Source organism: Sphaerodactylus townsendi, linkage group LG01, assembly GCF_021028975.2.
Source record: "Sphaerodactylus townsendi isolate TG3544 linkage group LG01, MPM_Stown_v2.3, whole genome shotgun sequence".
Classification (NCBI taxonomy): domain Eukaryota; kingdom Metazoa; phylum Chordata; class Lepidosauria; order Squamata; family Sphaerodactylidae; genus Sphaerodactylus; species Sphaerodactylus townsendi.
The window spans coordinates 188,277,959-188,304,934 of NC_059425.1; the positions used below are offsets into that span (position 1 = coordinate 188,277,959).

The window sequence follows — 26,976 nt, forward strand, 5'->3', positions numbered from 1 at the left end:
CTGGAGAACTGGATTCGATTCCCCACTCTTTCACATGAAGTCTGTTGGGTGACCTTGGACCAGTCACGGTTCTCTCAAAACTCTCTCAGCCCACATGGAGACAGGCAATGGTGAACCATCACCCAGTACCCCTTGCCTTGAAAACTTGATGGGGATCGCTGCCCTTAAGAAAACATCCTGTTTCTTCTCAGAGGTTCCACACTTGGTCTCTCTTGGCTAGCAAAGTAGTTTCCACCAAAAGATCTAAGTGCAGTCAGTCGTTGTGCAGTGAAAGTCAAAGCAGAGTCCTTCTACTGCAGTGGTGGTGAACCTATGGCCCGGGTGTCAGAGGTGACACTCAGAGCCCTCTCTGTGGGCATGTGCAGAGTGCCCCCCCCCCCCACATCTAGGCTGGCCTTGGCTGCTGGGCTTGATTATTAGCATTAAACCTAAGACCTAGTTTTGGGGAAGCAGTGTAGGTAACCCTGTTAAGCGCTTTTAAACCCCACTGATTTTCATGGGAAGAACTAAAGTGCGATCCTTTACCTAGGAGTGAGCTCAGTTGCTGGCAATGGGGCTTGCTTCTGAGTAAACCCTCCTAGGGTCGTGATTTACCCATTGGTAGAGTTGCACGGTTGCTTCAAAGCAAAGCCACCAACTACCACCAAGCTTACTTCCAAGTAACGCACACCTCAAAGCCAACTGTTTTTTCCTACATGAAAACCTCAGTATTCAGGTTGAATTGCCGTGTTGGCACTTTGCAATAAAGAAGTGGGTTTTGGGTTGCAGTTTGGGCAGTCGGTCTCGAAAAGGTTCGCTATCACTGCCTTAGGCTGATTCAGAACCAGACTGCGGTGTGACCAGAAGGGACTTTGATTCGTTCCCCCCAATGTGATTTTCCTCCCCCCAGGGAGATCTTAGGTGCTCATTCGAGAAGCGTACCTTTATGCATAGCTATACATAAGTTTCCTTCACAGTGAAAATAGCCACGATCCTTTCCAAATTGGGAAAATGGTGTGTGGGAAGAGACAGCAGATCTGGAAACTCTGTGGTAAAACCACAGAGATTTCAGCAATTCCTAGAACTATCCTATGCTGCCAAATGAGGTTGAGGAATTCCTGGAGCCCTGGGAAGGATGGGGTGTGGGAAAGGAAGGGGCCTCTGAGGAGTATAACGGCGCAGAGTCCACCCTTTGAAGCAGCTATTTTCTGTGTCGTCAGCAGATCAATTGTCATTCCAGGAAGTCTCCTGCCTCTACTTGGAGGTTGGGGATCCTGTGCAGAAGTCTATTCTTCTTGTGTGCCATTGTCTCGATCCAAATCAGGCTCTCTTGCATCTGAATGGGGAACTCCAGGTTCATGTCTGATCTAAAAGAAAACCCTATGATCAGTGGCGTAGCACCCATGGGGCGGGGGGATGCGATGCCCTGGGTGGAGCTGTGGCGGAGGCGGATCTGGGCCATGGAGGGAGCGTGGCAGGGGTGTTCCGGGGCAAGGTGGAGGCAGGCAGTGCTGCGGCAGGGGTGCAGTTTCCCCTCGCTCCGCCTCTGCCTATGATATCAGGGGAGTTAACCGCCCCCCAACAGCTAGTAGTAGCAAGCGAGCAGCAAGAGCTTTATTGTTTTGGCCACTGGCCTTCACAATCCTTCCCTATTAAGACAATCTATATATATAAAAAGCAAACCGTGTATTTGTTAGTGATAGTATAACTCAGTAACTGCTGGGCCAATTCCTCTGAAAATTCCCAGCCACTATAGTCAGCCAGGCGAGAGTGTTTTTAGATGTTCACATACCTGAAATTTCACACATGGCCCAGGTAAAACGCCTTTTTCCTGGCGCTCCACGGTGAAGGACATGCAGCTGCCTGTGTGTAACTGTCACCCTTAGAATGTTCGTGCAGCTTAGAATGTTCACTCAGGTGGCCAGATATGAGCAGTGGAAACAGTACATAGGCAGTAACTTGAGTGGAAGTGAAACACATACACACACATACACACGAGGGAGAGGGAAGGGAGGGAAATCTTAAAGGGGAAATAACCAAAGGCTCTGTGGGGGCATGACAGAGGGAAATGCATCTGAGTCTGAAGATGCCTCTGGAGATGCCAGCTATAAATGTGGGTGAAATGTTAAGCAATTGATTAAGCAACTGCGTTCAAAAATTAATTAATCTGCCACTGCTGAAGGGTATAAAGTTAACAAACTATGAGGAAAAAATCCCTTCATGCCCACACGGTTTTTATGTCATGTAAGAAAACATTTAATTATTTATCAGTCTTATATGGATATGAAATTACTAACAAGCTTTATACTTCTGCTGAGAATACCTTGGAGATTCTGGGAATGTTGGCAGCCTTGGCGGCCCTTGTGAGGGAAGAGAGGTGGAATATCGATAGTGAAGTCGTCACGGGCGACGCAATGAAGAGACAAGACGCAGCGATATCATCCGGCGGAGAGAAGCCAGTGGCAGGCTAATCTGCAGGTTGCAGGCTACTCTGCCGAGCAGGCGGTCCCTGGCACCTTTTATTAGGGTTTTGGGAAGGCGGGAGAGCGGGAGAATGTTGCACAATACATGACTCATAGGGGCTGCGTACGTGCGGGAGGAAACGCTCCTGTCTGGGCCTAATCCATACCTGGGGGTATGCACCTTTTGTCCCTTTGTCCAGGACATCTTGTGACCCGTGAGTCACGGGGGTCTTGTGACCGGTGAGTCTGCTTGCCCAGAGGGCAACAGATGGCGCAGGCATCCCTGTGCACTGTCTGAGACCCTGCTGGATTCGCTGGCTCACCCTAACAGATAGGAAAAAAATGCAATAAAATCTTTGTGGAAAACACTAGGTGCCAAAATGAAATGTCTAGGCGCCAATTTAAAATCTGTCAAATCCTGTAGCAGTTGCATACATACATAAGCCTTTATTGGCATCAAACCACAACAGTTGATATGAAAGACTTCTGCCTGAGACCACCGAAAGCTGCCGCCAGTGAAAGAAGACAATCCTAAGCTTGAGAGAACAACGGGCTGATTCAGGATCATGCAACTTCATGTGTTCAAAGATGCCCAAGATACCCATATTTGAATATTGCACAGCTTCATCTCTGTGACTGCAAAGGCCAGAGTTTCTGGGCAGCTGCTGGCCGTAAAAAAATATTTGGATATCTCCTAGGATTGCTAATTTTGGATCAAGAAATATGTGGTGATTTTTGGCTGGGGGTGGTGGCAGAGGTGGGATCCAGCAGGTTCTCACAGGTTCCCAAGAGTAGGTTACTAATTATTTGTGTGTGCCAAGAGGGGGTTACAAATTGGTGATTTTGCCATGTGATTTTTGCCTTAGTTATGCCCCTCCTCTCAGCAGTAGCGTGCAGAACTTGAAGCAGTCTAGCAGGAGGTACACCGGTGTGCATGGCAGCCTGCGCCTGCATGCATTCGTTTCCCGCCCAAGGACCGGCACAGCGGCTGCGTCCTTGCCACAGCCCCGCCCAGGAATGCCATGCCCCCGGAACGCCCGGCCGTGCCCCTGTCGTGCCCTGCCCAGCCCCATTGGCGCTACGCCACAGTTTGAATCCCATCACCATGGGAACCTGTCACTAAATTTTTTGGATCCCACCACTGGGGGGTGGCGATGGAAGTGGGTGGAGATTGGGGAAGGCACAATTTGGGGTGGGGAGAAACCTCACTGGGGTATAATTTTATTTTTTTTAATTTATTTATCATTAGATTTAGGAACCATCCACCCCAAAGGGCTCTGGGTGGTGTACAACAGAACACAGAATACACTAATACATATAAATTAAAACACATAACTTAAACCCTATAGATAGCAGCATTCCATTTCCCGAAACAACATGATACAAATGATACAAGATGGTGGCGCCCAGTCTTAAGGCCAGGAGTGGACAGACAGTGCTGAAGAGATGTCATGTTGAGTGTACCAAAAACATAATGGCACACAGCATGGGGCATCTGGGGGAGAGAATCCACGGCCAGCCTCCCCAAAGGCCCAGTGAAACAGTACGGTTTTGCAGGCCCTGCGGAATTCGCCAAGGGCTCGCAGGGCCCACACCAGTGGTGGGATCCAAAAATTTTAGTAACAGGTTCCCATGGTGGTGGGATTCAAACAGTGGCGTAGCGCCAATGGGACTGGGCGGGGCACGACGGGGGCGTGGCCGGGCATTCCGGGGGCGGGACATTAATCATTTCTCTGTTACTGTAAAAAACTCTTACTGTAAAAAAAGTTCCTAATTTCCAGCTGGTATCTTTCTGTCCATAATTTAAACTCATTCTAGCAAGTCCTATCGTCTACTGCCAACAGAAACAACTACTTCTCCTCGAATTGACTGCCTGTCAAATACTTAATACTTTCAAAGACTTAATTTTGTTTCTAGAAATCAAAAGAAGGGTACTTTCCTGAAACAAGGAACTTTACCATATTTCTAAAACATGTTTTTAAAACAGCCCAACGGGGAGAATTATCCCCTTTTCTACCTTCGCTAACCAGCCACATAGGAAACAACAGGAATTTATTATTTTTGGACCTAATGGAATTTCTAACGGAAAAGCGGACCCAACTAGTAACCCCCTCTCGGCACACACAAATAATGAGTAACCCCCTCTCGGGAACTGGTGAGAACCTGCTGGATCCCACCTCTGGCCCACACGTCTAATGGAAGCGTGTTCCACCAGGCAGGGCCCTGGTGCCATAGAATGCCATGGTATCCTTCTGCCAAATCTATCTTTTTATCTATATCAATAGTTGCAGAGGTGGGATCCAGCAGGTTCTCACATATTCCCGAGAGTAGGTTACTAATTATTTGTGCGTGCCGAGAGGGGGCTACTAATTGGTGATTTTGCCACGTGGTTTTTGCCTTAGTTACGCCCCTCCTCTCAGCAGTAGCGCGCAGAACTTGAAGCAGTCTAGCAGGAGGTGCACAGGCGTGCGTGGCAACCTGCGCCTGCGTGCATTCGTTTCCCGCCCAAGGACTGGCGCAGCAGCTGCATCCTTGCTACAGCCTCGCCCAGGAATGCCCCGCCCCCAGAATGCCCGGCCACACCCCCGTCATGCCCCGCGCAGCCCCATTGGCGCTATGCCAGAGTTTGAATCCCACCACCATGGGAACCTGTTACTAAAATTTTTGGATCCCACCACTGAATAGTTGATTGACAGAATATCATGGTGATAAACATGGATGCCCATTTCACGTGTCTCCTCGTAAAATAGCTTCCAGGTCAGTAGGTTTCCATTTAAGCGTGTTCCATAATTTCCATAACGAAGGAAGAATGTGTTTACTCCACTATCCCCCACCAAAGACGGGCTGGTATATGAAAGAGGCCGAGAGCCAGAAAACTTTTTCATCAACACCGCATGTGAGCAGTATTTATTTATTTATTTATTTTTATTATTTGAATTTTTATACCGCCCCATCCCAAGGGGCTCTGGGCGGTGTACAACAGAACTAATTTGAAAACAGTTTGCTATCAACAATTGCTAACCAAATATTAGCTGCCCAAAACTTTATTGCTTCTGAGAAAATAAGGTTTGGTAATATTCCCCATTGTTTCTCAAGAAGAAAAGTGTCGTAGTTGATAGTTTAAAACACAGTTAGTTAAGTGACAACAGATCCTATTTTCTGTGGTGGTGAAAAATGCCATCAAGTCATAGTCAATTTATGGTGACCCCTAGGGCTTTCGAGACAAGAGACGTTCAGAAGTAGTTTGCTATTACCTACTTTTGAGTTACAACCAGAGGTGGGATCCAGCAGGTTCTCCCAGGTTCCCGAGAGTAGGTTACCAATTATTTGTGTGTGCCGAGAGGGGGTTACCAATTGGTGATTTTGCCATGTGATTTTTGCCTTAGTTACGCCCCTCCTCTCAGCAGTAGCGTGCAGAACTTGAAGCAGTCTAGCAGGAGGTGCACCGGCGTGCGTGGCAGCCTGCGCCTGCGTGCATTCGTTTCCCACCCAAGGACTGGCGCAGCGGCTGCATCCTTGCCACAGCCCCGCCCAGGAATGCCCCACCCTCGGAATGCCCGGCCACGCCCCAGTCGTGCCCCGCCCAGCCCCATTGGCGCTACGCCACTGTTTGAATCCCACCACCATGGGAACCTGTTACTAAAATTTTTGGATCCCACCACTGGTTACAACTCTGGATTTCTTTGGTGGTCTCCCATCCAAGTACTAACCAAGGCTAGTGTGGGCTGAGAACCAGCATGGTACAGTGGTTATGAGTGGCCGACTATAATCTGGAGAACCTGGTTTGATTCTACACTCCTCCCAGTGACGAAGGGAGGGGAACTGCGCCCGGGACATGAACTGCCCGCACACATCCCTCCTGCCCCCACCCATCCCCAAATGCCCCTGACATGCCCCACCCCCAACATGCCCTGGCCTCGCCCCGACACATGATTCCAATGGCGGCGCCCAGGGCAAGCTGCCACGGACGTTCCCACTGCAGCTCCGCCTCTGACTGCTCCACATGAGCTGTGGACTCTAATATCAAGACCAAGTTTGATTTCCTTGCTCCTCCACATGAAGCCTACTGGTTGACCTTGGACTAGTCACAGTTCACTCTGAACTCTCTCAGTTCCAACTACCTCACAAGTGCCTGTTACAGGGGGAGGGAGGGAGGGAGGGAGGGAAGAAGAAGAAGAAGAAGAAGAAGAGGAGGAGGAGGAGGAGGAGGAGTTTGGATTTATATCCCCCCTTTCTCTCCTGCAGGAGACACAAAGGGGCTGACAATCTCCTTGCCCTTCCCCCCTCACAACAAACACCCTGTGAGGTGGGTGGGGCTGAGAGAGCTCCGAGAAGCTGTGACTTGCCCAAGGTCACCCAGCTGGCGTGTGTGGGAGTGTACAGGCTACTCTGAATTCCCCAGATAAGCCTCCGCAGCTCAGGTGGCAGAGCTGGGAATCAAACCCAGTTCCTCCAGATCAGAGTGCACCTGCTCTTAGCCATTTAGCCACTACGCCACTGCTGCTCCCCATTGTTTCTCAAGAAGGCGACTGCGAGCCGCTTTGAGGCTCCTTACAGTAAAGAAAGGTGGGGTATAAACACCAGCTCTTCTCCTCCTTCTGGGAACACTCTCTCCAGTTTTTAATCACAGCTTAGAACAAGACATTCATACGACATGTGTTTTAACAATCCTCGAGTATAATTTTTAAAAAGCAGCAGAAACCCTAACCCTTTAAATACTTGGAGAGAGCAATGAGGTCCCCAGCCGGCTCCTCTTCTCCAGACTAAACATTCCCAAGTCTCTCAGCCTTTCTTCACAGGGCTTGCCAGCCTTCATCATCCTCCAGTGGCTGTGAAAACACTTTCCCTGGAATTCCGGCAGCCAGTAACAAGACCTGCCTTACAGTCGCCTGGCAAATGTTCTGAAAATTTTGTCAGGCATTAAGAGAAGTGCCCTCAGGCACCACGTTGGGGACACACTGTCTCAGTGCAATATTTAATACTGCCTTTAGTTGTCTCCATCTTGTAATAGCCAATGAAGATATTGGCCTTCTTTACAATGGATAATGTCAGATCTAGAGGTGAATCAGGGGTGGGATCCAGCAGGTTCTCACAGGTTCCCGAGAGTAGGTTACTGATTGTTTGTGTGTGCCGAGAGGGGGTGACTAGCTGACCCTGCTAAGCTTCAAAGATCTGACAAGCCATGCCTATCCTTGCATGAACTACAGGATATGCTCTTAGAAACAATCAGGTCTGTGTACACATTATAGTGAATCAGCACACACTGTGCATTACAGTATGTACATCTGTTTGCAAGACTGAGCCAAATAAAACTGGGAATTATTACCTGGATAGATTTTGGGCATTACTGGTGCATTCATTCATGGTGCTGGTGGTAGAAAGGGCGATCAAGTCACAGCTGACTTATGGCCAGAGGTGGGATCCAGCAGGTTCTCACAGGTTCCCGAGAGTAAGTTACTCATTATTTGTGTGTGCCGAGAGGGGGTTACTAATGGGTGATTTTGCCACGTGATTTTTGCCTTAGTTACGCCCCTCCTCTCAGCAGTAGCGCGCAGAACTTGAAGCAGTCTAGCAGGAGGTGCACCGGCGTGCGTGGCAGCCTGCGCCTGCGTGCATTCGTTTCCTGCCCAAAGACCGGCGCAGCGGCTGCGTCCTTGCCACAGCCCCGCCCAGGAATGCCCCGCCCCCAGAATGCCCGGGAAGCATTTTATGCCCAGGAAATGCCTGAGGAAGCATTTTGTTTCCTTTCTTAAAATGTTTTATTTTGGCTGTGTGGAAAAGCCACACAATGGTAAGGTTGCGTTAAGTATTGGTTTACTTATCTCGGTGTATATAGGGTTGTATTTGTCATCTTTATTATGACCAGGAATAATATTCAAAGTATATGAAGTTATCGTATCTGTAGAAAGCTTCCCCTATACTAAGTGTTTGTGAACAATATATACTTATTTCAGTGTATAGAGGGTTGTGTTTGTAATCTTTATTATGACAGGGAATAATATTCAAAGTACTATATATATGAAGTTGCTGTATCTGTAGAAAGCTTCCCCTGTCCTAAGTGTTTGTGAACAATATACTTTCAATAAGTTAGCGGTACTGTTTTTCTTTAATTTCAGAGCTCTAGGTAGTGGTTGGATATCTCCAGTGGTGGGATCCAAAAATTCTAGTAACAGGTTCCCATGGTGGTGGGATTCAAACAGTGGGGTAGCGCCAATGGGACTGGGCGGGGCACGACGGGGGCGGGGGCGGGATTCCGGGGGCAGGGCATTAATAATTTCTCTGTTACTGTAAAAAACTCTTACTGTAAAAAAAGTTCCTAATTTCCAGCTGGTATCTTTCTGTCCATAATTTAAACTCATTATAGCAAGTCCTATCGTCTACTGCCAACAGAAACAACTACTTCTCCCCTAATCGACTGCCTGTCAAATACTTAATATGTTCAAATACTTAATTTTGTTTCTAGAAATCAAAAGGAGGAGACTTTCCTTAAACAAGGAACTTTACCATATTTCTAAAACATGTTTTTAAAACAGCCCAACAGGGAGAATGATCCCGTTTTCTACCTTCGCTAACCAGCCACATAGGAAACAACAGGACTTTATGATTTTTGGACCTAATGGAATTTCTAACGGAAAAGCAGACCCAATTAGTAACCCCCTCTCGGCACACACAAATAATTACTAACCCACTCTTGGGAACTGGTGAGAACCTGCTGGATCCCACCTTTGGATATCTCCCGGGGTTATCACTGAGCTCCAGGTAACAGTTTCCCTGGAGAAATAGGCAGCTTTGGAAAGTAGATTGTGCAGTATTATATCCATTCAAGCTCCTCTCCAAACCCCGCCCACCTCAGGCTCCACCCCCAAAACCGCCAGGTTTTTCCCAACCCAGAGCTGGCAACCTAGAACCAAGAAAATACAGCGGGGAGAAATTGGACAACCAAGCTTTACACAGCTGTCATTCTTCCCAGTGGGGCCTATTAAATACTATACAAACAAGTTGTCTCTCATTGAGAACTTGCCTAGCATTGAAAATAATAATAACTTGTGCCGTGAATTGATTTCAAGTGATGTCATCATAGTCAAACAGCATCCTCCTTCTGCTCTGAGTCGAGCAAAGGAGCGCTGATTATCTTTTATGCTTTCTGAATAAGACAATTCCTCTTTTTGTGTTTGTTGCTGAATAAAATCCATCCCTTCTCTGATGCGTGAAGCTGCCTCTCTCAAACGTTTTACGAAGCGGGTTCGGTTTTTCTGTTTTCTTTACGGACCTATTTGCTTGTTCCAACATTTAAGCTGCGTGTGACATTCAGTTGTCAGCTTCTTCCTAAGATCTTCATGCCGGCAAAGGGCAGTGAAGTGGCATAACATAATAAGTACCTTGGACTTGTGTTCTAGAGTTGCCAACCATTGCCTACCCCTTTGTAGCCACCCTGGACTTCATGGTGGTCTTCCATCCAAGTACAAACCCTGCTTGGCTTCAGAGATCTGATAAGATTGGGGTAGCCTGGGGCATCCAAATCCAGAGGTGGTTTGCCATTGCCTATCTCTGCATAGCAACCTTGGACTTCTGTGGTGGTGTCCCATCCAAGTCCTAACCAGAACTGACCCAACTTAGCTTCTGAGATCAGATGAGATCAGCCTATGCTGACAATGCCGTCTGGAGCAGAGTTACTCCACTCTAAGCCTATTGATTTCAGTGCACTTAGATGGGAGTAACACTGCCTAGGCCAGTGGTGGCGAACCTTTGGCACTCCAGATGTTGTGGACTACAATTCCCATCAGCCCCTGCCAGCATGGCCAATTGGGGCTGATGGGAATTGTAGTCCATAACTTCTGGAGTGCCAAAGGTTCGCCCCCACTGGCCTAGGACTACACTGTGAATTGACCCCTTCTGTTTTTAAAAGAATGATATTCACCTATCTCTTTCATTTACCCTTTAGGCCCTTCCGCACGTGCAGAATAATGCACTTTCAATCCACTTTCGCAATTGTTTGCAAGTGGATTTTGCTATTCTGCACATTAATCTGCATGCGTCAGAGGCGTAGCAAGGGGGGAAGCGCCGGTGCACTGGTGCATCCTCCGCCCCTGCCCCGGAACGCTCCCGCCCCAGAATGCCCCCCATTCTGCCCCAGAACGCCCCTGCCACACTCCCGGAATGCCCCCGAAAGGCCCTCGCCATGCCCCAACATGGGCGTGCGCCCAGAGCGTCATGCCCCCACGCCGCTTGGAGCTACGCCTCTGGCATGTGCGGAACGGGCCTTGGTACCACTGCAAGTAGCAGAGAGCTGGACTAGATGGACTCTGGTTTGATCCAGCTGGCTTGTTCCTATGTTCTTGTGTTCTTACCAGATTGAAAGTGATATGCTCATGCGATTTTTCAGTACAACAGCAGAGTAGGGAACCATTGCCTGTGTGTATATTGACTTCCACACAAAATGTTTACTTGGGTATCACGTCATTTGCAATAGTGCGAAACCTCAGGGGTGCACCATTTTCTCCCTCACGGGTAACTCCCGCTGGTATAGCTGAAAGTTAACTGCATGTGCCCAAGAGAAGAACATAATAGAAACTAGACCAAAGGGAATGGGAGGCTCTAGTTAATAGATGATTAGAACAGTGGGGCTTTACCCTCGATTCCCCGGTGACTTGACATCATTGTGTTTGGAGTTTCAGAGAGAAAGAGAGAGGCTCATCTCTGGGGTCCAGCTGCTAGACTTGATTAGTTTTGTAATTAAGAACACAGTAGTATTTGGCAAGGACATGTCAAATGGTGTTTGCATGTACAGCCATTATCTCAGGCCACTGATGTGTGCCCAACTTCTAGCTGTATTTTTGGTGATATTGGGCCATAAAGTTTGGAAAAAACTTTCAGTTGACGTGTACCAGGACTTTACAGTCATAGATTTGTGTAACCTGTGTAACCAAGTTAGAACTAGAATAGAAAGCGGTTCTTAATTTTTTTCCATGTAAACCCTCCCTAATAGATAGTAAAAATTTATATAAAACCAGCAATTGTCTATTGGTCTCTTTTTCTGCTACTCTGCTAAATATATTCAGAAGAGTTTGAAGAAAAGGTTGGATTTATATCCCCCCTTTCTCTCCTGTAGGAGACTCAAAGGGGCTTACAAACTCCTTTCCCTTCCCCCCTCACAACAAACATTCTGTGAGATGAATTAGAATTAGGACTAGAATTAGGGGGGACCCAGGAAATTACAGGCCAGTCAGTTTGACATCTGTTCCTGGTAAATTAGTAGAATCTATCATTAAAGATAAAATTATTAAACATGTAGAAAAGCAAGACCTGCTGAGGAAGAGTCAGCATGGCTTTTGTAGAGGCAAGTCCTGTCTTACAAACTTACTAGAGTTCTTTGAGGGTGTAAACAGACATATGGATAAGGGGGAACCAGTGGACATTGTCTACTTGGATTTCCAAAAGGCTTTTGACAAAGTTCCTCACCAGAGACTGTTGAGAAAACTCAGCAATGAAGGAATAAGAGGGGAAGTCCTCCTATGGATTAAAAACTGGTTGAGGAACAGGAAACAAAGGGTGGGTATAAATGGGAAGTTCTCACAATGGAGAGATGTAAGGAGTGGTGTCCCCCAAGGATCCGTTTTGGGACCAGTGCTCTTTAACTTATTCATAAATGACCTGGAAGTAGGGGTGGGTAGTGTGGTGGCTAAGTTTGCAGATGATACCAAATTATGTAGGGTGGTAAGAACCACAAAGGGGGGGGGGGGGTAAAAAAAATACAGAACTCCATGGAGGAAATGTTTTACTTCTTGCTCCAAATGTTTTAAAAGGTTTGTGCAGAAGGGGCCAGTATGTTCCACATGCATGTTATTTTGTCAAAATGACACCACTAAGGTTGAGCAGTTATGATACAGCAGAAAGGATTTGTTATTGTTGTTGTTGTTGTTGTTGTAGATTTCACAGCTGCCAGATCTTTAGCTGGTTGTTGGCCTTCATTACAATTCAAGCCTCACCCAGAGGCCTAGGAAGTTGTAATGTATCGGCGTAGTATTTGTGCAGATCCCATTATTATTACTATTATTATTATTTATTACTATTATTGTAGATTTCACAGCTGCCAGATCTTTAGCTGGTTGTTGGCCTTCATTACAATTCGAGCCTCACCCAGAGGCCTAGGAAGTTGTAATGTATCGGCGTAGTATTTGTGCAGATCCCATTATTATTACTATTATTATTATTATTATTACTACTACTACTACTACTACTACTACTACTACTACTACTACTACTACTACTACTACTACTGTGTTTCCCCGAATATAAGACAGTGTCTTATATTAATTTTTGCTCCCAAAGATGTGCTATGTCTTATTTTCAGGGGATGTCTTATTTTTCTGTGTTTTGTTCGTCAGGCATGCTTCCAAACAAAAACTTTGCTATGTCTTACTTTCGGGGGATGCCTTATATTTCGCACTTCAGCAAAACCTCTACTATGTCTTATTTTTAGGGGATGTCTTATATTCGGGGAAACAGGGTATTATTATTATTATTATTATTATTATTATTATTATTATTATTATTATTGTTGTTGTTGTTGTTGTTGTTGTTGTTGTTGTTGTTGTTATTGTTATTGTTATTATTATTATACAGTATTAAGTCTACATAAGTTTTAAATATTTGAGTAATATTTGATGAATGATAATTAAGACTGTAGGTTTAGGAAAGTTAGGCCACACAGTGTTAGTTAGTTTAGTGTGGTTAGTTCAGTGTTTTGTTTAGTTTAGCTAAGAAGTGCCTTTAGCATTAAATGCCATCTGTCTGAGATTTCTGTATGACTGTACAGAACAACCTTGAAGAGATATGCTGTCTATCTTTTTAATGCATTTTGACCTGATATAACCTAGCATTAGACAAAGTTTCAGCAGAGTGACATACACCCACTCCTTCTGATAAAAGATACTTTTTTCTGAATGATGCAATGCCACTTTAAGGGGATTTCACGAGTAGATTCAAGATGTCGTTTTGTACTTCATTGATGATTTTGGTGATTTCTCTCTATATAAGGAGCACAGCCAGCATTAAAGAGACAGAGACGGCAAGAGTTCCTAAGTACAGAGAGAAGATTAGGAATTCACAGAGAAGGCACTAAGAGAAGGCGTAGGCTGTTTCTGCACGACCAGAGGCACCGGTTTCCCGCCGGCTTACATGAAGCCGGTGGAGTGTCGGGACCGTTCGCACGGGAGGGGCAAATGCTGTGGGCATCAGGTTCACCTTCAACTGGGTGCTCAGAGCATTTTCCTCCCCCACACACATTTTAGCAAATTTGGCTGGCTCTTTTCAGGAGACTCACACCAGCAGCCCTACAGGAAATGCCCCCACCCAGAGCAAGACCCCTACCACAGTGCCTTTGACTAAGATACTGTATAAGCTTACTATCACAACCAAACTGTAACAAACGATGAGCCGTGAATGTAACGATATATTTGTGATACCTTGTTGATAGGTATAGACTGTTTATTTTTCTCTCTCAGTTAAAGTAAAGTTCTCTTCATGTTTAAGAACTTCTGAGGTAAAATAGCTGGTCTTTTGAAAGATAACTATTATTTAATGTGCTGCACAATCCACATTTCTGCTCATTATTCTGCTTGACAGGATTATATATTGTAAATATACCCTTTGCCCTTCCGTAACTCCATATAGGATTCTACTTTCAGTATTAGACTCAAAGCAGCACTCCGATCCAATGTTCTCTTAGCTGTACATGAGTATACCCTATACCAGTGTTTCCCAACCTTTTCGAGGTCAGGGTACCCTTGACCTCACTCTTCATATCTCACGGTACCCCTGCCGCCACCCTCCACCTTCTCCTCCCATTGCCCCTGCTTGCCACATACCCCACCTTCCCCTCCCAGGGTGAAGGGTAGCACTGGGGGTGGTGGTGACTGCTGACCTTGTGGCAGGCCCTGCCCCATGGGCCAGCTCCATGTCCTTGCTGGCGCCGATGGGAGACACCACAAAAATGAGGGGGGGGGCGGTAGTGTTGCCGCGGTACCCCTGGGACATGCTCACGGCACCCCAAGGTACCACGGAACCCTGGTTGAGAATGGCTGCCCTATACCTTCCAGAAACAGAGCCAGAATAGAAAGAAAAGGCTTCTGTTTGTACCCTGTTTCCCCTAATATAAGACATCCCCGAAAAATAAGACATAGTAGAGGTTTTGCTGAAGTGCGAAATAGAAGGCATCCCCCGAAAGTAAGACGTAGCAAAGTTTTTGTTTGGAAGCACGCCCGACGAACAGAACACAGGAAAAATAAGACATCCCCTGAGAATAAGACATAGCGCATCTTTGGGAGCAAAAATTAATATAAGACACTGTCTTATATTTGGGGAAACACGGTAAGATGGTAGGAGAGGAAATGATGAAGGAGCAGGCCCAAAATCAGTGAAAACCTGTGTTGTTTAAGAAATACATTCCATATCACTTGGGGTTTAGAAATCAAGTATAAGTGACAAGCAAAGCAATCCATGGGGGTGGGAGCGTGGAGGAGAGAATTGTGGGAGGGACACAGTGCTGATGGGGGTGTTCTGGGGGGGGGGCATTCCTTGGGATGGAGCCAAGTTCAGTCAACTTCCTGTGACCTTTTGGCCCGAGAACACCCAAGGCCCAAGACTTATACCAGCTAAAAGTGTGACTCTTAACACTGTGAAATTATATATTTTATGTTTGAATTGAAATTATATATTTTATGTTTTAATGGATAATTAGGTGCTGGTCTTGGACCCCATTACATCTACAAGGTTGCATAGGGGGATTGCAAGGCAGCCAGGGATTTCGGCCATTTTCCTTGCTTCCGGCGCCACCTGTACCCCTTTGGAGGTAGTGCAGCTTTTCTGCGGCAGTACTGTCCCTGGCAGTTGCAAAATTGCCCCCCCCCCCACCGCCCCACCTGCGCCTCTGTGGATTGCACTGTAACAGTTATGCAGCCAACCATGACAAAAGATTGATTCTGCATGCGCCATTACTGATTTTGAGCAAAGTTTAGTCAAATGGCGCACACGCTTTTTGCAACAGCTGGAAATCCAACCAGAGGCATGCGGCAAGCAACCTTAGCACGTTTTACCGACTAGACTGGAAAAAGTTACCTCCTTACATGAGAGAGCCACTAGGGGAAAAAAAAGATTGGTTTCCAACTCCTTTATTACAAAGAGTAAAACTTGCACCTACCATTTACAGATTATTCACATGAACGGACATGACAGCTGATATATAAAGGTAACACAAACATACCATAATCCGGGAGAATGTAAAGGAGCGACATTTTACTCACCAATATAAAAAAAAGTGCTTCCAGTTTGCTTGCAGCCGAGCTGTAAACAAGTTTGCAGAGGACGTAGCACCAGACGTCAGAATCCTGCACCGCCAAATACCTTTTCCTCCAATAGTCCTGCCTTCAGTCATGTTTACACTGAAAGGTTGTTTGGGGCAAATGGAACAGTTGGAGCTGAAGAAGTCACCAGAAGCTCAAGTTACCTCAGTTTACCTTTACCAGTATCACTGAAACAGGAAATCTCTGAAAAGGGAACACACTCGATATGCCAACATTACATTTCAATCACTGTATATTCAGGTATTAGCACGATACACACGGCACTTATAACAATACACGTATTGCTTCTCCATCCTTATATGGGTCTGTGCCAGCAGTTCATTACTGCTGTTGCTTCTAAGGGTCATTCTGAGACTGGCAAACTCAACACCTGAAGACGAGGCTCACGAGAGAGGAAAGCCACTCGTAAAATCTTGCACGACAGCTAACGAAAGGTAAAGCCCATGATAAAATGCCAACGGTCCTTCCTCCCATATGACAACTAAGCAAACACAATGTAAAAAACAGGGGAGAGGATTTTGCTTTAGCCGAAATGCAAGGTAGTAACCAGCATGAAGGGACACTTTGGGATTTGTGTACAACACAGAAGTTGCCAACTGGCGTCACGGTGTTCCCAACATTACAACTGAGGGCACCATGGTGCCTGCTGTCTAGTTTCCTGGCGCCAGGGGGCGCGTTCACACAACATGGCTTTTGATTGGCCACTGGAGATTGGATTGGCTGTGCCAATTGGCTTCTGATTGGCCACTGGAGATTGGATTGGCTGTGCCAATTTTTGAAAGCACTGTTTTGGCGGCAACTGCCATGACAGCAAACGGATCATCACCGTTTGTCTGAAGGTCAGCTACAGCCGCCATTTTGTGGCCTCATCAGCCACCCTGTGTTAAACTCCAAATGGGCTTGCAGGTTCAGAAAGGTTGGGGACTCTGAACTAAATAAAGAAATCAATGTCCAGTATGGCAAAAGGAGTTGCATCGGGATATTACTAAAGGGGGGGTGCATCCCAACCTTGAGAAGTACTTTGGACACATCACGTTTACTATAAAGAGGAACACTGCCGTTTTGCAGAGGGGTAGACACTGAAGCCTAAAACCGCCAGTTTTATGTAGATAATCTGTACTTACAAGCCACTCAGGAACAAATTTGCCACCCTGACACAACTCATCTCCCAAATAATTGTACTTTGAATTGCCAAAAACCACAAACATCTCCACAGAATGCCTAGTTTAAGGCTTTGTGCTGGTTGTCATTGACCAAGAAATTGTCTGGGGGGGGGGGTCGTGGTGGTGGTGGTGGTCTACTAAGAGTTAGTCCCGCCACACAGGTTTCGTCCAGCTTAGTGGAAGCTCTCTTTGTTGATCCACAGGAGGGTTCGTGTCTCGTTGGGTTTGCATTCGTACTCTATAGATGCGAAGCTGTTCCCCCATTGGCAATGATCTCGCTTGTGGTAGTTGTAAAACTTGACTTGCCAGACAGTCTCAAAGGTGCCAATGTTCGTGAGCTGCAGAGAAGAATACACTCATGTAATTTTCTTTTTCAAAAAGAGCTGCAAAGTGTCTTGTCCTTACTCAGATGGCCCAAACTGGTCTTTGTCAGATCTCAGAAGCTAAGCATGGTCGGCCCTGGTTAGCACTTGGATGGGAGACCAACAAGGAAACCTGGGGGCTTTCCCCACTGACAGAGTTGAACTGGCTTCCACCTAGGTTCGCCTCAGTGAATCCCCACTGCCACCGAGCTCAACATTGTTTTGTCTCAGTTCCCCCCCCCCCCCTCAGAACTGCGACATCCTTGTCGCAGTTATGAACTACACTTTTCTGCCGGAACAAGGTTGATACCGCTTCGAAGCTTCGAAGTGGGGAAGCATCGAAACGACACCTCATCCGTTCAACCAATCACAAGCCGCTTTTGTGGCATGTGCAGAACAGGAGAGTCGTGGTGGGCAGAAAGCGCATGTAACTGTAAACTGTAAAAAAAAAAGGACGCTCCCGTTTCCCGCCGTAACACAAGCACCAATCACGATCGAGGAGCGAAACAGGCACCAAGATGATCCCGCCAACTTAGCTCGGTTTCAGGGGGCCAACTCAGTTGCTGTGGGGACAGCCTGGAATCGCCCTCCACTGAAGGGAACCGAGTCGACCTTAGCTCCCTTCTGTAGTGGGGAAAGCCCCCTAATGTTGCTATGCAGAGGCTGAAAATTGCCAACCACCTCTGATAGTCTCTTGATCAGAAAATCCTCGATGATCACCATAAGTTGACTGTGAGTTGGGCACTTTCCACCACCACAAAAGCATTATGCTCGTGGCTTTGCCCGCATCGATGCACAAGTTTCGTGCACATCTTCTCTTCATGGACAATGGCCTCAGCCACCATTCCCAATGAAGAACCATCTTAGAAGAGACCACTACAGATGTGTCTTAAAGTTTAAGGCAGTGGTGGGATCCAAATATTTTAGTAACAGGTTCCCTCGCCAGCCCCCCTCAGCAAAGGGGGCAGAGGCGTACCTAGGCAAACCTGAGCCCTGGGCAAAACCTGAGTTGGATGCCCCCCCATGGGCAGCCACCCCACCACAACCCTCCAAATTTTTTTTGGCACCAGGTCATTTCTAAATCATCATCACATTATAGAAAATGCCCCAACTCACAAATCTGAACACAGCAATGGTGAAACACACAGGTTCTTTGATAGAGACTGGTGAGATAAAAGGTACGAAAGGCTGAGAATCAATGAATTGTGGTACCTGAAAGGGATTAACCCAGTTCAGGGAGTTACATTATCAGTCGCAATTGCTATATGGAACCTTCACGTTCAAAGGCAGGATGCCTCTCGGGGAGGCGAGGGCGTGGAGATGGAAAAGCGGACCCAATTAGTAACCCCCTCTCGGCACACACAAATAATTAGTAACCCACTCTCGGGAACTGGTGAGAACCTGCTGGATCCCACCTCTGGTTTAAGGGATCACAACTCACTTGGAAACTTGTACCGCAAGAACTTTACGTTTCTAAAGGGACTCCAAAACTTGGTTGTCCCATAATCATTTATTTACGTCATTTATGCCCCACATTTCTCCCCTGAGAGACCAAAGGCAGAAATACAGCGATGATTTATTGTCCTGTTGTACTGACTGACTGCAGGGTGAAAAAATTCTTCATTTATTTTGTAAGTTGCAGAATATAGTACAATGCTCAACTGGGGTTCCTATTGCAGAGAAAAATGTGAATTTGCATTGAAGTAGGGTTCCCAACCTCCAGGTGAGACCTGGAGACCTCCCAGAATCGCAAGTGGTCTCCACACAACACAGATGACTCCCTCTGGAGAAAATGGCCGCTTTGGAAGGTGAATTCTGTGGTATTATACCCTGCTGAGATCCCTCTCAAAGCTCCATCCTTCCTAGGCTCCATCCCAAACATTTGGGAATTTCTCAACCCAGAGTTGGTTAACCTAACTGGACGTTAATTTCGGGGACTGATTTCAGTAAAGAGCATAACGGAGCTGGAATAGGTTTACTTCTATCAACTAATGCAGTGATGGCGAACCTTTTCGAAACTGAGTGCCCAAATTGCAATCCAAAACCCACTTGTTTACTGCAAAGTGCCAACACGGCAATTTAACCTGAATACGGAGGTTTTAGTTTAGAAAAAACGGCTGGCTCCGAGGTGTGCGTTACTCGTGAGTAAGCTTGGTGGTAGTCAGTGGCTTTGCTTTGAAGCAACTCTTCCGACGGGTGAATCACAACCCTAGGAGGATTTACTAAGAAGCAAGCCCCATTGCCAGCAATCGAGCTTACTCCCAGATAAAGAATCGTGTTTTGGTACTTTGCATGAAAATCAGTGGGGTTTAACAGCGCTTAACAGGGTTACCTACACTGCTTCCCCAAAACTAGGTCTTAGGTTTAATGCTAATAATCGAGCCCAGTGGCCCAGGCCAGCCTAGATGTGTGTGTGGGGGAGGGGGGTTACTCTGTTTTTGCGTGCCCACCGAGAGGGCTCTGAGTGCCACCTCTGGCACCTGTGCCATAGGTTCGCCACCACTGAACTAATGCCATTTGGCGTTCATTCTCTGGACCAAGTCACATTTGACTGATATGTCCAAGTTGCATACAGTGTCAGCATTATACCAAAAAAGAAATCCCCTCTTCAGAATACTTCCAGTTGCGCTCCTAGACAAAACAGTCTTCACAGTCACTGTGACCAGAAAAAGATTTTTCCTCATCTCCACAAGAATTAAGATTTTCCTGAAAGGCACCTCCCAGCTCACTCAGTATCAAATGCTTCAGTGACTCATCTGAGACACAACGGGTGCATGCAACGCTGAACAGAACAATAGTAAAAACGGGAAGTTGGGATCCTGCCCAAGTTAAACTTTGCGCATTAACTGCCGTCAAGTAGCAGCTGATTTATGGTGACCCTGTAGGATTTTATGGGCACAAGAGGGACAGAGTTGGTTTGCCATTGCCTGCCTCTGACCCTTTCTGCACACGTCACCTAAAACGTTCGCAGAATGTCTGCAAAACATTTTTGATCCCTCCCCCTCTCTGTTTGTTCGCACTCACCCCCTCAAAAAGTTTCATGGCCACTGTGAGGGGGTTTTTCTCTCTTTTTTGGCTATTTGTAGAATCAATGCTTTGAAGATTCAATGCATGGATTCTCTGTTACTGTGTGTAAATTATGCTTTGAAGATTTAACCAAAAATGGGGGGGGGGGGAACCCCACAGAACTGTTTAAAACAAAGAGGCGAGGAGGGACAGAGTGAGCTCAGAGATGCAATAAAATGGTGCCAAGGGATAGCACAGAGGCATGGACAATGCAGTGGGAAAGATAAAGAGTTTTCAATACGCCCGCACAGCAAGGGAAGACGTTTTGAAGACGTCTCACACAAAAGAACTGTTGCAAAAGGCCTTTCAGAAAAAAAGGTTCCAGGCTGGAAATAAAACGTTTTCAGAACGTTTGGGGTAAAACCAAGTGGAACTCCACAAAGGAAATGTTTTATTTCCTGCCCCAAAAAGTTTACAAGGTTTGCGCGGAAGGTACAACACGGTAGCCGCACTGGACTTCTTGGATGGTCTCCCTTCTAAGTACTAATTAGGGCTGGCCCTGCTAAGCTTCAAAGATCTGACAAGCCATGCCTATCCTTGCATGAGCTACAGGATATGCTCTTAGAAACAATCAGGTCTGTGTGTACACATTATAGTGAATGAGTGCACACTGTGCATTACAGTATGTACATCTGTTTGCAAGACTGAGCCAAATAAAACTGGGAATTATTACCTGGATAGATTTTGGGCATTACTGGTGCGCTCATTCACGGTGCTGGTGGTAGAAAGGGCGATCAAGTCACAGCTGACTTATGGCCAGAGGTGGGATCCAGCAGGTTCTCACGGGTTTCGAGAGTAGGCTACTAATTATTTGTGTGTGCCGAGAGGGGGTTACTAATTGGTGATTTTGCCATGTGGTTTTTGCCTCAGTTACGCCCCTCCTCTCAGCAGTAGCGCGCAGTACTTGAAGCAGTCTAGCAGGAGGTGCACCGGCGTGCGTGGCAGCCTGCGCCTGTGTGCATTCGTTTCCCGCCCAAGGACCGGCGCAGCGGCTGCGTCCTTGCCACAGCCCCGCCCAGGAATGCCCCGACCCCGGAATGCCCGGCCACACCCCTGTCGTGCCCCACCCAGCCCCATTGGTGCTACGCCACAGTTTGAATCCCACCACCATGGGAACCTGTTACTAACATTTTTGGATCCCACCACTGCTTATGGCCACCCCGTAAGGCTTTCAAGGCAAGAGACGTTCAGAGGGGGTTAGCCTTTCCCTGCCTCTGCAAAGCAACCCTGGACTTCCTTAGTGGGCTCCCATCCAAGACCTTGCTCAACTTCCAAAACCTGACCAGATTGGGCTAACCTGGCCAAACCAAGGCAATCCACGCCCACAATCGAAACCTTTATCGGCATCCACAAAAAGGATTTTTTAAAAAATCTCGCCATAAAATTAATTAATTAATGGACACCACGTTTATCTTCAACAACCCATTTTGAAGACACAATTGCTAAAAAATTCTGCTAGTTTCACAGTAACTTTGATTGTCCAGTTTTGTCTGGGGGGGGGGGGGTGGGGGGGGGGGGGGGTGGGGGGGGGGGGGGGTGGGGGGGGGGGGGGGTGGGGGGGGGGGGGGGTGGGGGGGGGGGGGGGTGGGGGGGGGGGGGGGTGGGGGGGGGGGGGGGTGGGGGGGGGGGGGGGTGGGGGGGGGGGGGGGTGGGGGGGGGGGGGGGTGGGGGGGGGGGGGGGTGGGGGGGGGGGGGGGTGGGGGGGGGGGGGGGTGGGGGGGGGGGGGGGTGGGGGGGGGGGGGGGTGGGGGGGGGGGGGGGTGGGGGGGGGGGGGGGTGGGGGGGGGGGGGGGTGGGGGGGGGGGGGGGTGGGGGGGGGGGGGGGTGGGGGGGGGGGGGGGTGGGGGGGGGGGGGGGGGGGGGGGGGGGGGTGTGGGGGGGGGGGGGGGTGGAATTGTAGTCCATAACATCTGGAGTGCCAAAGGTTCGCCACCATGGATTTAGAGATAGCAGAGACAGGGATAAGATCCTAAGTTTGAACGGTGGTAGTGAACCTTTGGCACTCCAGAGAGTAAAGTTTAGGGTGCTGCACACTGCCATTGTTAAAATGAAAAATGTTTGTTAATACATACTGCACATCAACATCCTATTATATAAAAAGCAAGGAATATTGGCGACGAGTCACTTTTTGAATAACTATACAGGCAGAGGGCATGACCAGAGCAACAGCTTTGAATCAATGAGGTCCATAAGCAGCTGAGAGTAATATCTGAGCCCTGCCAGCATGGCATCTGAACTGGCCATGCTGGCGGGAACTGATGTTAAAATTCGCTGAACACCCTTCAGAAGTGCAGCTGAGTATTCAATGTGGAAGGCGGCTGCAAACATTCTGGGGGGGGGGGTGGGGGGGGGGGGGGGTGGGGGGGGGGGGGGGTGGGGGGGGGGGGGGGTGGGGGGGGGGGGGGGTGGGGGGGGGGGGGGGTGGGGGGGTACCAGGGCACTCCTTGCTGTGGGCACATCTGCAGCATGGCACATCCAGCTGTGCATTAAAGCTACAGGACATACAGACAGCAGCGGCCCTGAGATTTTTCCTTCCTGCTATGTGGCACTAGATTTTCCATGACTCCCGCCTTTCTCCAGCCACAGGTTTTCCATTTCTGTGTAGCAGAAATGGACTTCCTTGGCGGTCTCCCATCCACATGGTAACCAGGGCCCACCCTGCTTAGCTTCCGAGATCGAGAGATGCTTAAAAGTGCAGGCAGTTACAAGAGCATACCCTTGTCCGTAGAAAAAGCTAGAACGCGCAAGGCAGAATGTCTATTATGCTCTTAGAAACAGTGGCGAGACAGTGCTCTTAGAAACAGTGGGAGCAGCAGTGGCGTAGTGGCTAAGAGCAGGTGCACTCTGATCTGGAGGAACCGGGTTTGATTCCCCGCTCTGCCGCCTGAGCTGTGGAGGCTTATCTGGGGAATTCAGATTAGCCTGTGCACTCCCACACACGCCAGCTGGGTGACCTTGGGCGAGTCACAGCTTCTCGGAGCTCTCCCAGCCCCACCTACCTCACAGGGTGTTTGTTGTGAGGGGGGAAGGGCAAGGAGATTGTCTCCTACAGGAGAGAAAAGGGGGATATAAATCCAAACTCTTCTTCTATTAAGCACCCACAAACATTCCCTCCAACTCACTGAACTCCTGGAGTTAAAATGCTAGATTTGTCCATTTCGGGTTTACTTGTTTCCAATCAGTTCTTCAATCCTCAGATTTTGTATCCAGCAAGCATACAGTTTCTCAATGGTTCTTTGAAAAATATTCTCACCTCCCCCAAGCCTCCAAATCTGTTTCACTTGCCAGTTTGTCTACCAAATAGATATTCTTCACACTACCCAGAGCCCACTATGCGCTGGGGATATGGTTGCCAACTTCCAAACTGGTCCCTACAACTATGCTGCATATATACTCCTTTACATTCCACCTTTCTCCCCGAATGGGGACCCAAAGCCGCTTACCTCCTCTGTTTAATTCTCACAACAACCCTGTAAGGTAGATTATGCTAAGAGTGTGTTTCTGAACCAAGCTCGCCCAGCAAGCTTCCACGGCAGAGTGGGGATTCGAATCCAGTTCTCCCAGATCACAGTCCGGTACTTTACCCACTACAATATTTAGTACACTTTATGCAATACTCTCTACCACTGCCTGCTTTAATAGCAGTTCAGTGTAAAGGCATAGAGCCCAGGGGTCTGCAACCTGCGGCTCTCCAGACGTTCATGGACTACAAATCCCATCAGCCCCTGCCAGCATGGCCAATTGGCTGATGGGAATTGTAGTCCATGAACATCTGGGGCTGATGGGAATTGTATTCCATGAACATCTGGAGAGCCGCAGGTTGCAGACCCCTGGATGGAGCCGCAAGCATGGGAAAACTTTCACCTCTGGATCTCTGCTTCTTCACAGCACGGCTTGGACTGTTTCTATTTTGGCCACCCGGCCTCACTAACTCTGGGAGCCTTCGGCTGTTCCACACTGAAAGATATATTTACCTGCATGGTGACTTGTATCGGCTGCCTCTCCCCACTTTTGGTGTGCGACACACCTTCGGTATCGTAGGTGCCGCTGTAAACTACCATCTGGGCATCTCGCGACTTCTCTTCCAGGGGGAACGTCACCCCCCCGATTCCCATCGTCCTGAAACAGAAAAACTGGGCATTTTCAGCCATTCTGAGTCACCTTAATGAGAGAGAATCGGCCCCATCAGTCAGGGACACTCTGGTGAGAATTTGTTGCCCTGAGCGAAGGTTTTGTCTACATGGCCTATAAGTCTTCTTCGGCACCTTCTTAAGGAGAGAAAGGAAAACAAACCTCTACGGCAAGGGCCCCCAACTTTTCAGACTGTGGTCACTTTCGGAATTTGGATACAGTGTGGTATGTGCACCCGCAAAGCGGCTGCCACAAAATGGATGCTGAAGGAGCAGCCAGTCATAAAATGGCTGCCAAAGGAAACCGCCAACCACCGCTTACTTTTGGTCATACCCCCCCCAAACAGCTTCTCCCATAGCAAAATCTGCACAGCCAATCAAATGTCCCAAGCAGTGGCGTAGGAGGTTAAGAGCTCGTGTATCTAATCTGGAGGAACCGGGTTTGATTCCCAGCTCTGCCGCCTGAGCTGTGGAGGCTTATCTGGGGAATTCAGATTAGCCTGTGCACTCCCACACACGCCAGCTGGGAGACCTTGGGCTAGTCACAGCTTCTCGGAGCGCTCTCAGCCCCACCTACCTCACAGGGTGTTTGTTGTGAGGGGGGAAGGGCAAGGAGATTGTAAGCCCCTTTGAGTCTCCTACAGGAGAGAAAGGGGGGATATAAATCCAAACTCCTCCTCCTCCTCCTCCTCCTTCTCTTCTTCTTCTTCTTCTTCTTCTTCTTCTTCTTCTTCTTCTTCTTCTTCTTCTTCTTCTTCTTCTTCTTCTTCTTCTTCTTCTTCTTCTTCTTCTTCTTCTAAGTCAATCACAAGCTCTGCTGGACAAAATTCCCCATCTGGCCCTGGCCACTTTCAAAAACACTTTCAGCCCCAGAAACGGTGTCGGTAGGCCCTAAGGGGGCCAGGGCCACCAAGTTGGGGATGGCTGCTCTATGGGGCCAAATTTGCCCGCGCTGCTTTTCTCAAGCTCTTGGTGAGAACCTTTTAGGAAGCAGGAAAAGGGCATGTTTGGAGCGGCTCCTTAGGTTACCACAGGCTGAAGGCCCGTGCAGAGCGGCAGTTCATACTTCACGGGGGCTTTTAGTCTGCAGCTAAATATGAGACGAAGAAGACCGCATCTCAGTTCCACCTGATCCTGTGCCATGCCCTCTTCCATCATGCAGGTCACCAGATCACCCACGCAGTACACGCAAAGCCATGACTTTGTGAAAAAGCCCACACGTGATGTGACGCCCGGCAGCTCCTGCAAAAAGGCTCAGGGGAGGTCCAAAACCTTCCCTCGAGATCCCAGGAAGCCGCGGCCAGTACAAGCAGAAGACACCGGCGGCAGCTTGACTCAGTAACAGTTATTTCCATCCATTTGTTCGAGGCAGGAAAAAGTCATTGGTTGGGCTGCTCTAAATTTAGGAAATAGACCGCAGCGATGCCTGTGTATTTTACAACCACGGAAAGCCTCACTCCACGAAGCAAACGTGCTACAAAATCCTTTTTGGTGACATTAAATCTATCTTTTGAGGGTACCCAGAAGCATGCTTCTATTGGGGGGGGGGGGGGGGGAGGCAGGAGAAGGCACGGTTGTTTACATGCGATCCCTCCGAGATTCACGAGTTTTATTCCGGCCTGGATACCTCACAGGGAAGGCCATACCATGCCACGCCAGCACAGCGCACGCAGCAGAAAGCAACCGCTGGAATAAAACTGGGCTCCCGTTAATTTTTAGCAGCAATGGATTTACGCCCTTCCGAGATTCGAGGGAAGGGGTGTCAATTCCAATCCTGCAACCGGGTTTCCTGTCTTTTTCCCCCTGCCCTTGAGCTGGGGGGGAGGCAGGATGTCAGTCGCAGAGAAAGAAAAAAGACAGCATTTTTAGGGAGCCACCCATGAAATAAGGGTGGGGGAGACGCGGTCTCAGCAGCATTGCGCCGAAAGGAAACGGCTCACTTCGTGCAGCTACACTGTCCTCCACTCACACCAGCTCTACACTGTCCTCCACTTACACCAGCGTGGTTTATTGGGATCTCTTATGAACTGGGCCGTCTGGTGTTCCCCTGGTTATATTATTTTGAGACTGTTCTTTGCCAGCGCCTTGGTTAAGAGCTGCAGCCGGGTTTCTTGCATTGGTTGGAAATAGTCTTGGTAGGAACGATGGCCTTCCCTCGTTTCTCTGGTTTGATGTAGGGTCCTGCCGCCCTACAGTCGAAGGGATCGCCGATTTCATAATTATAATAATTATCATTTCCTACAGGGTCCCCATAAACCCACCGCGATTCGGACTCAAACAGCTGGACTTTGGCTCTAAGGGGATAAAATGCATCCCAATGGCTCCCTTTCCAAGGAAAACTCATCCCAGAGAGAGGAGAGGGACAATTACATAACTCAGAGCTCCCCCCCCCCACCCACTGCAACCCCCAGCTGGCGCTGTCCAGCATCCACTGCACGACTACTCAGAAGTAA

The 26,976-nt window shown here is 48.2% G+C and overlaps 1 protein-coding gene across 1 annotated transcript in view; it reads right to left on the minus strand.

Annotated features, from left to right (window-relative positions):
- Nucleotides 1–15,594: 15,594 nt before the first annotated feature.
- Nucleotides 15,595–26,976, minus strand: part of CNRIP1 (cannabinoid receptor interacting protein 1) — a 12,203-nt gene continuing 821 nt past the window's right edge. Inside the window, exons 2-3 of the mRNA XM_048501680.1 lie at nt 24,368–24,512; nt 15,595–17,303 (exon numbers count right to left, since the gene is read on the minus strand). Coding sequence (XP_048357637.1) covers nt 17,139–17,303; nt 24,368–24,512 — 310 coding nt within the window. The 3' untranslated portion in view covers nt 15,595–17,138. The remainder of the gene's footprint in view (nt 17,304–24,367; nt 24,513–26,976) is intronic.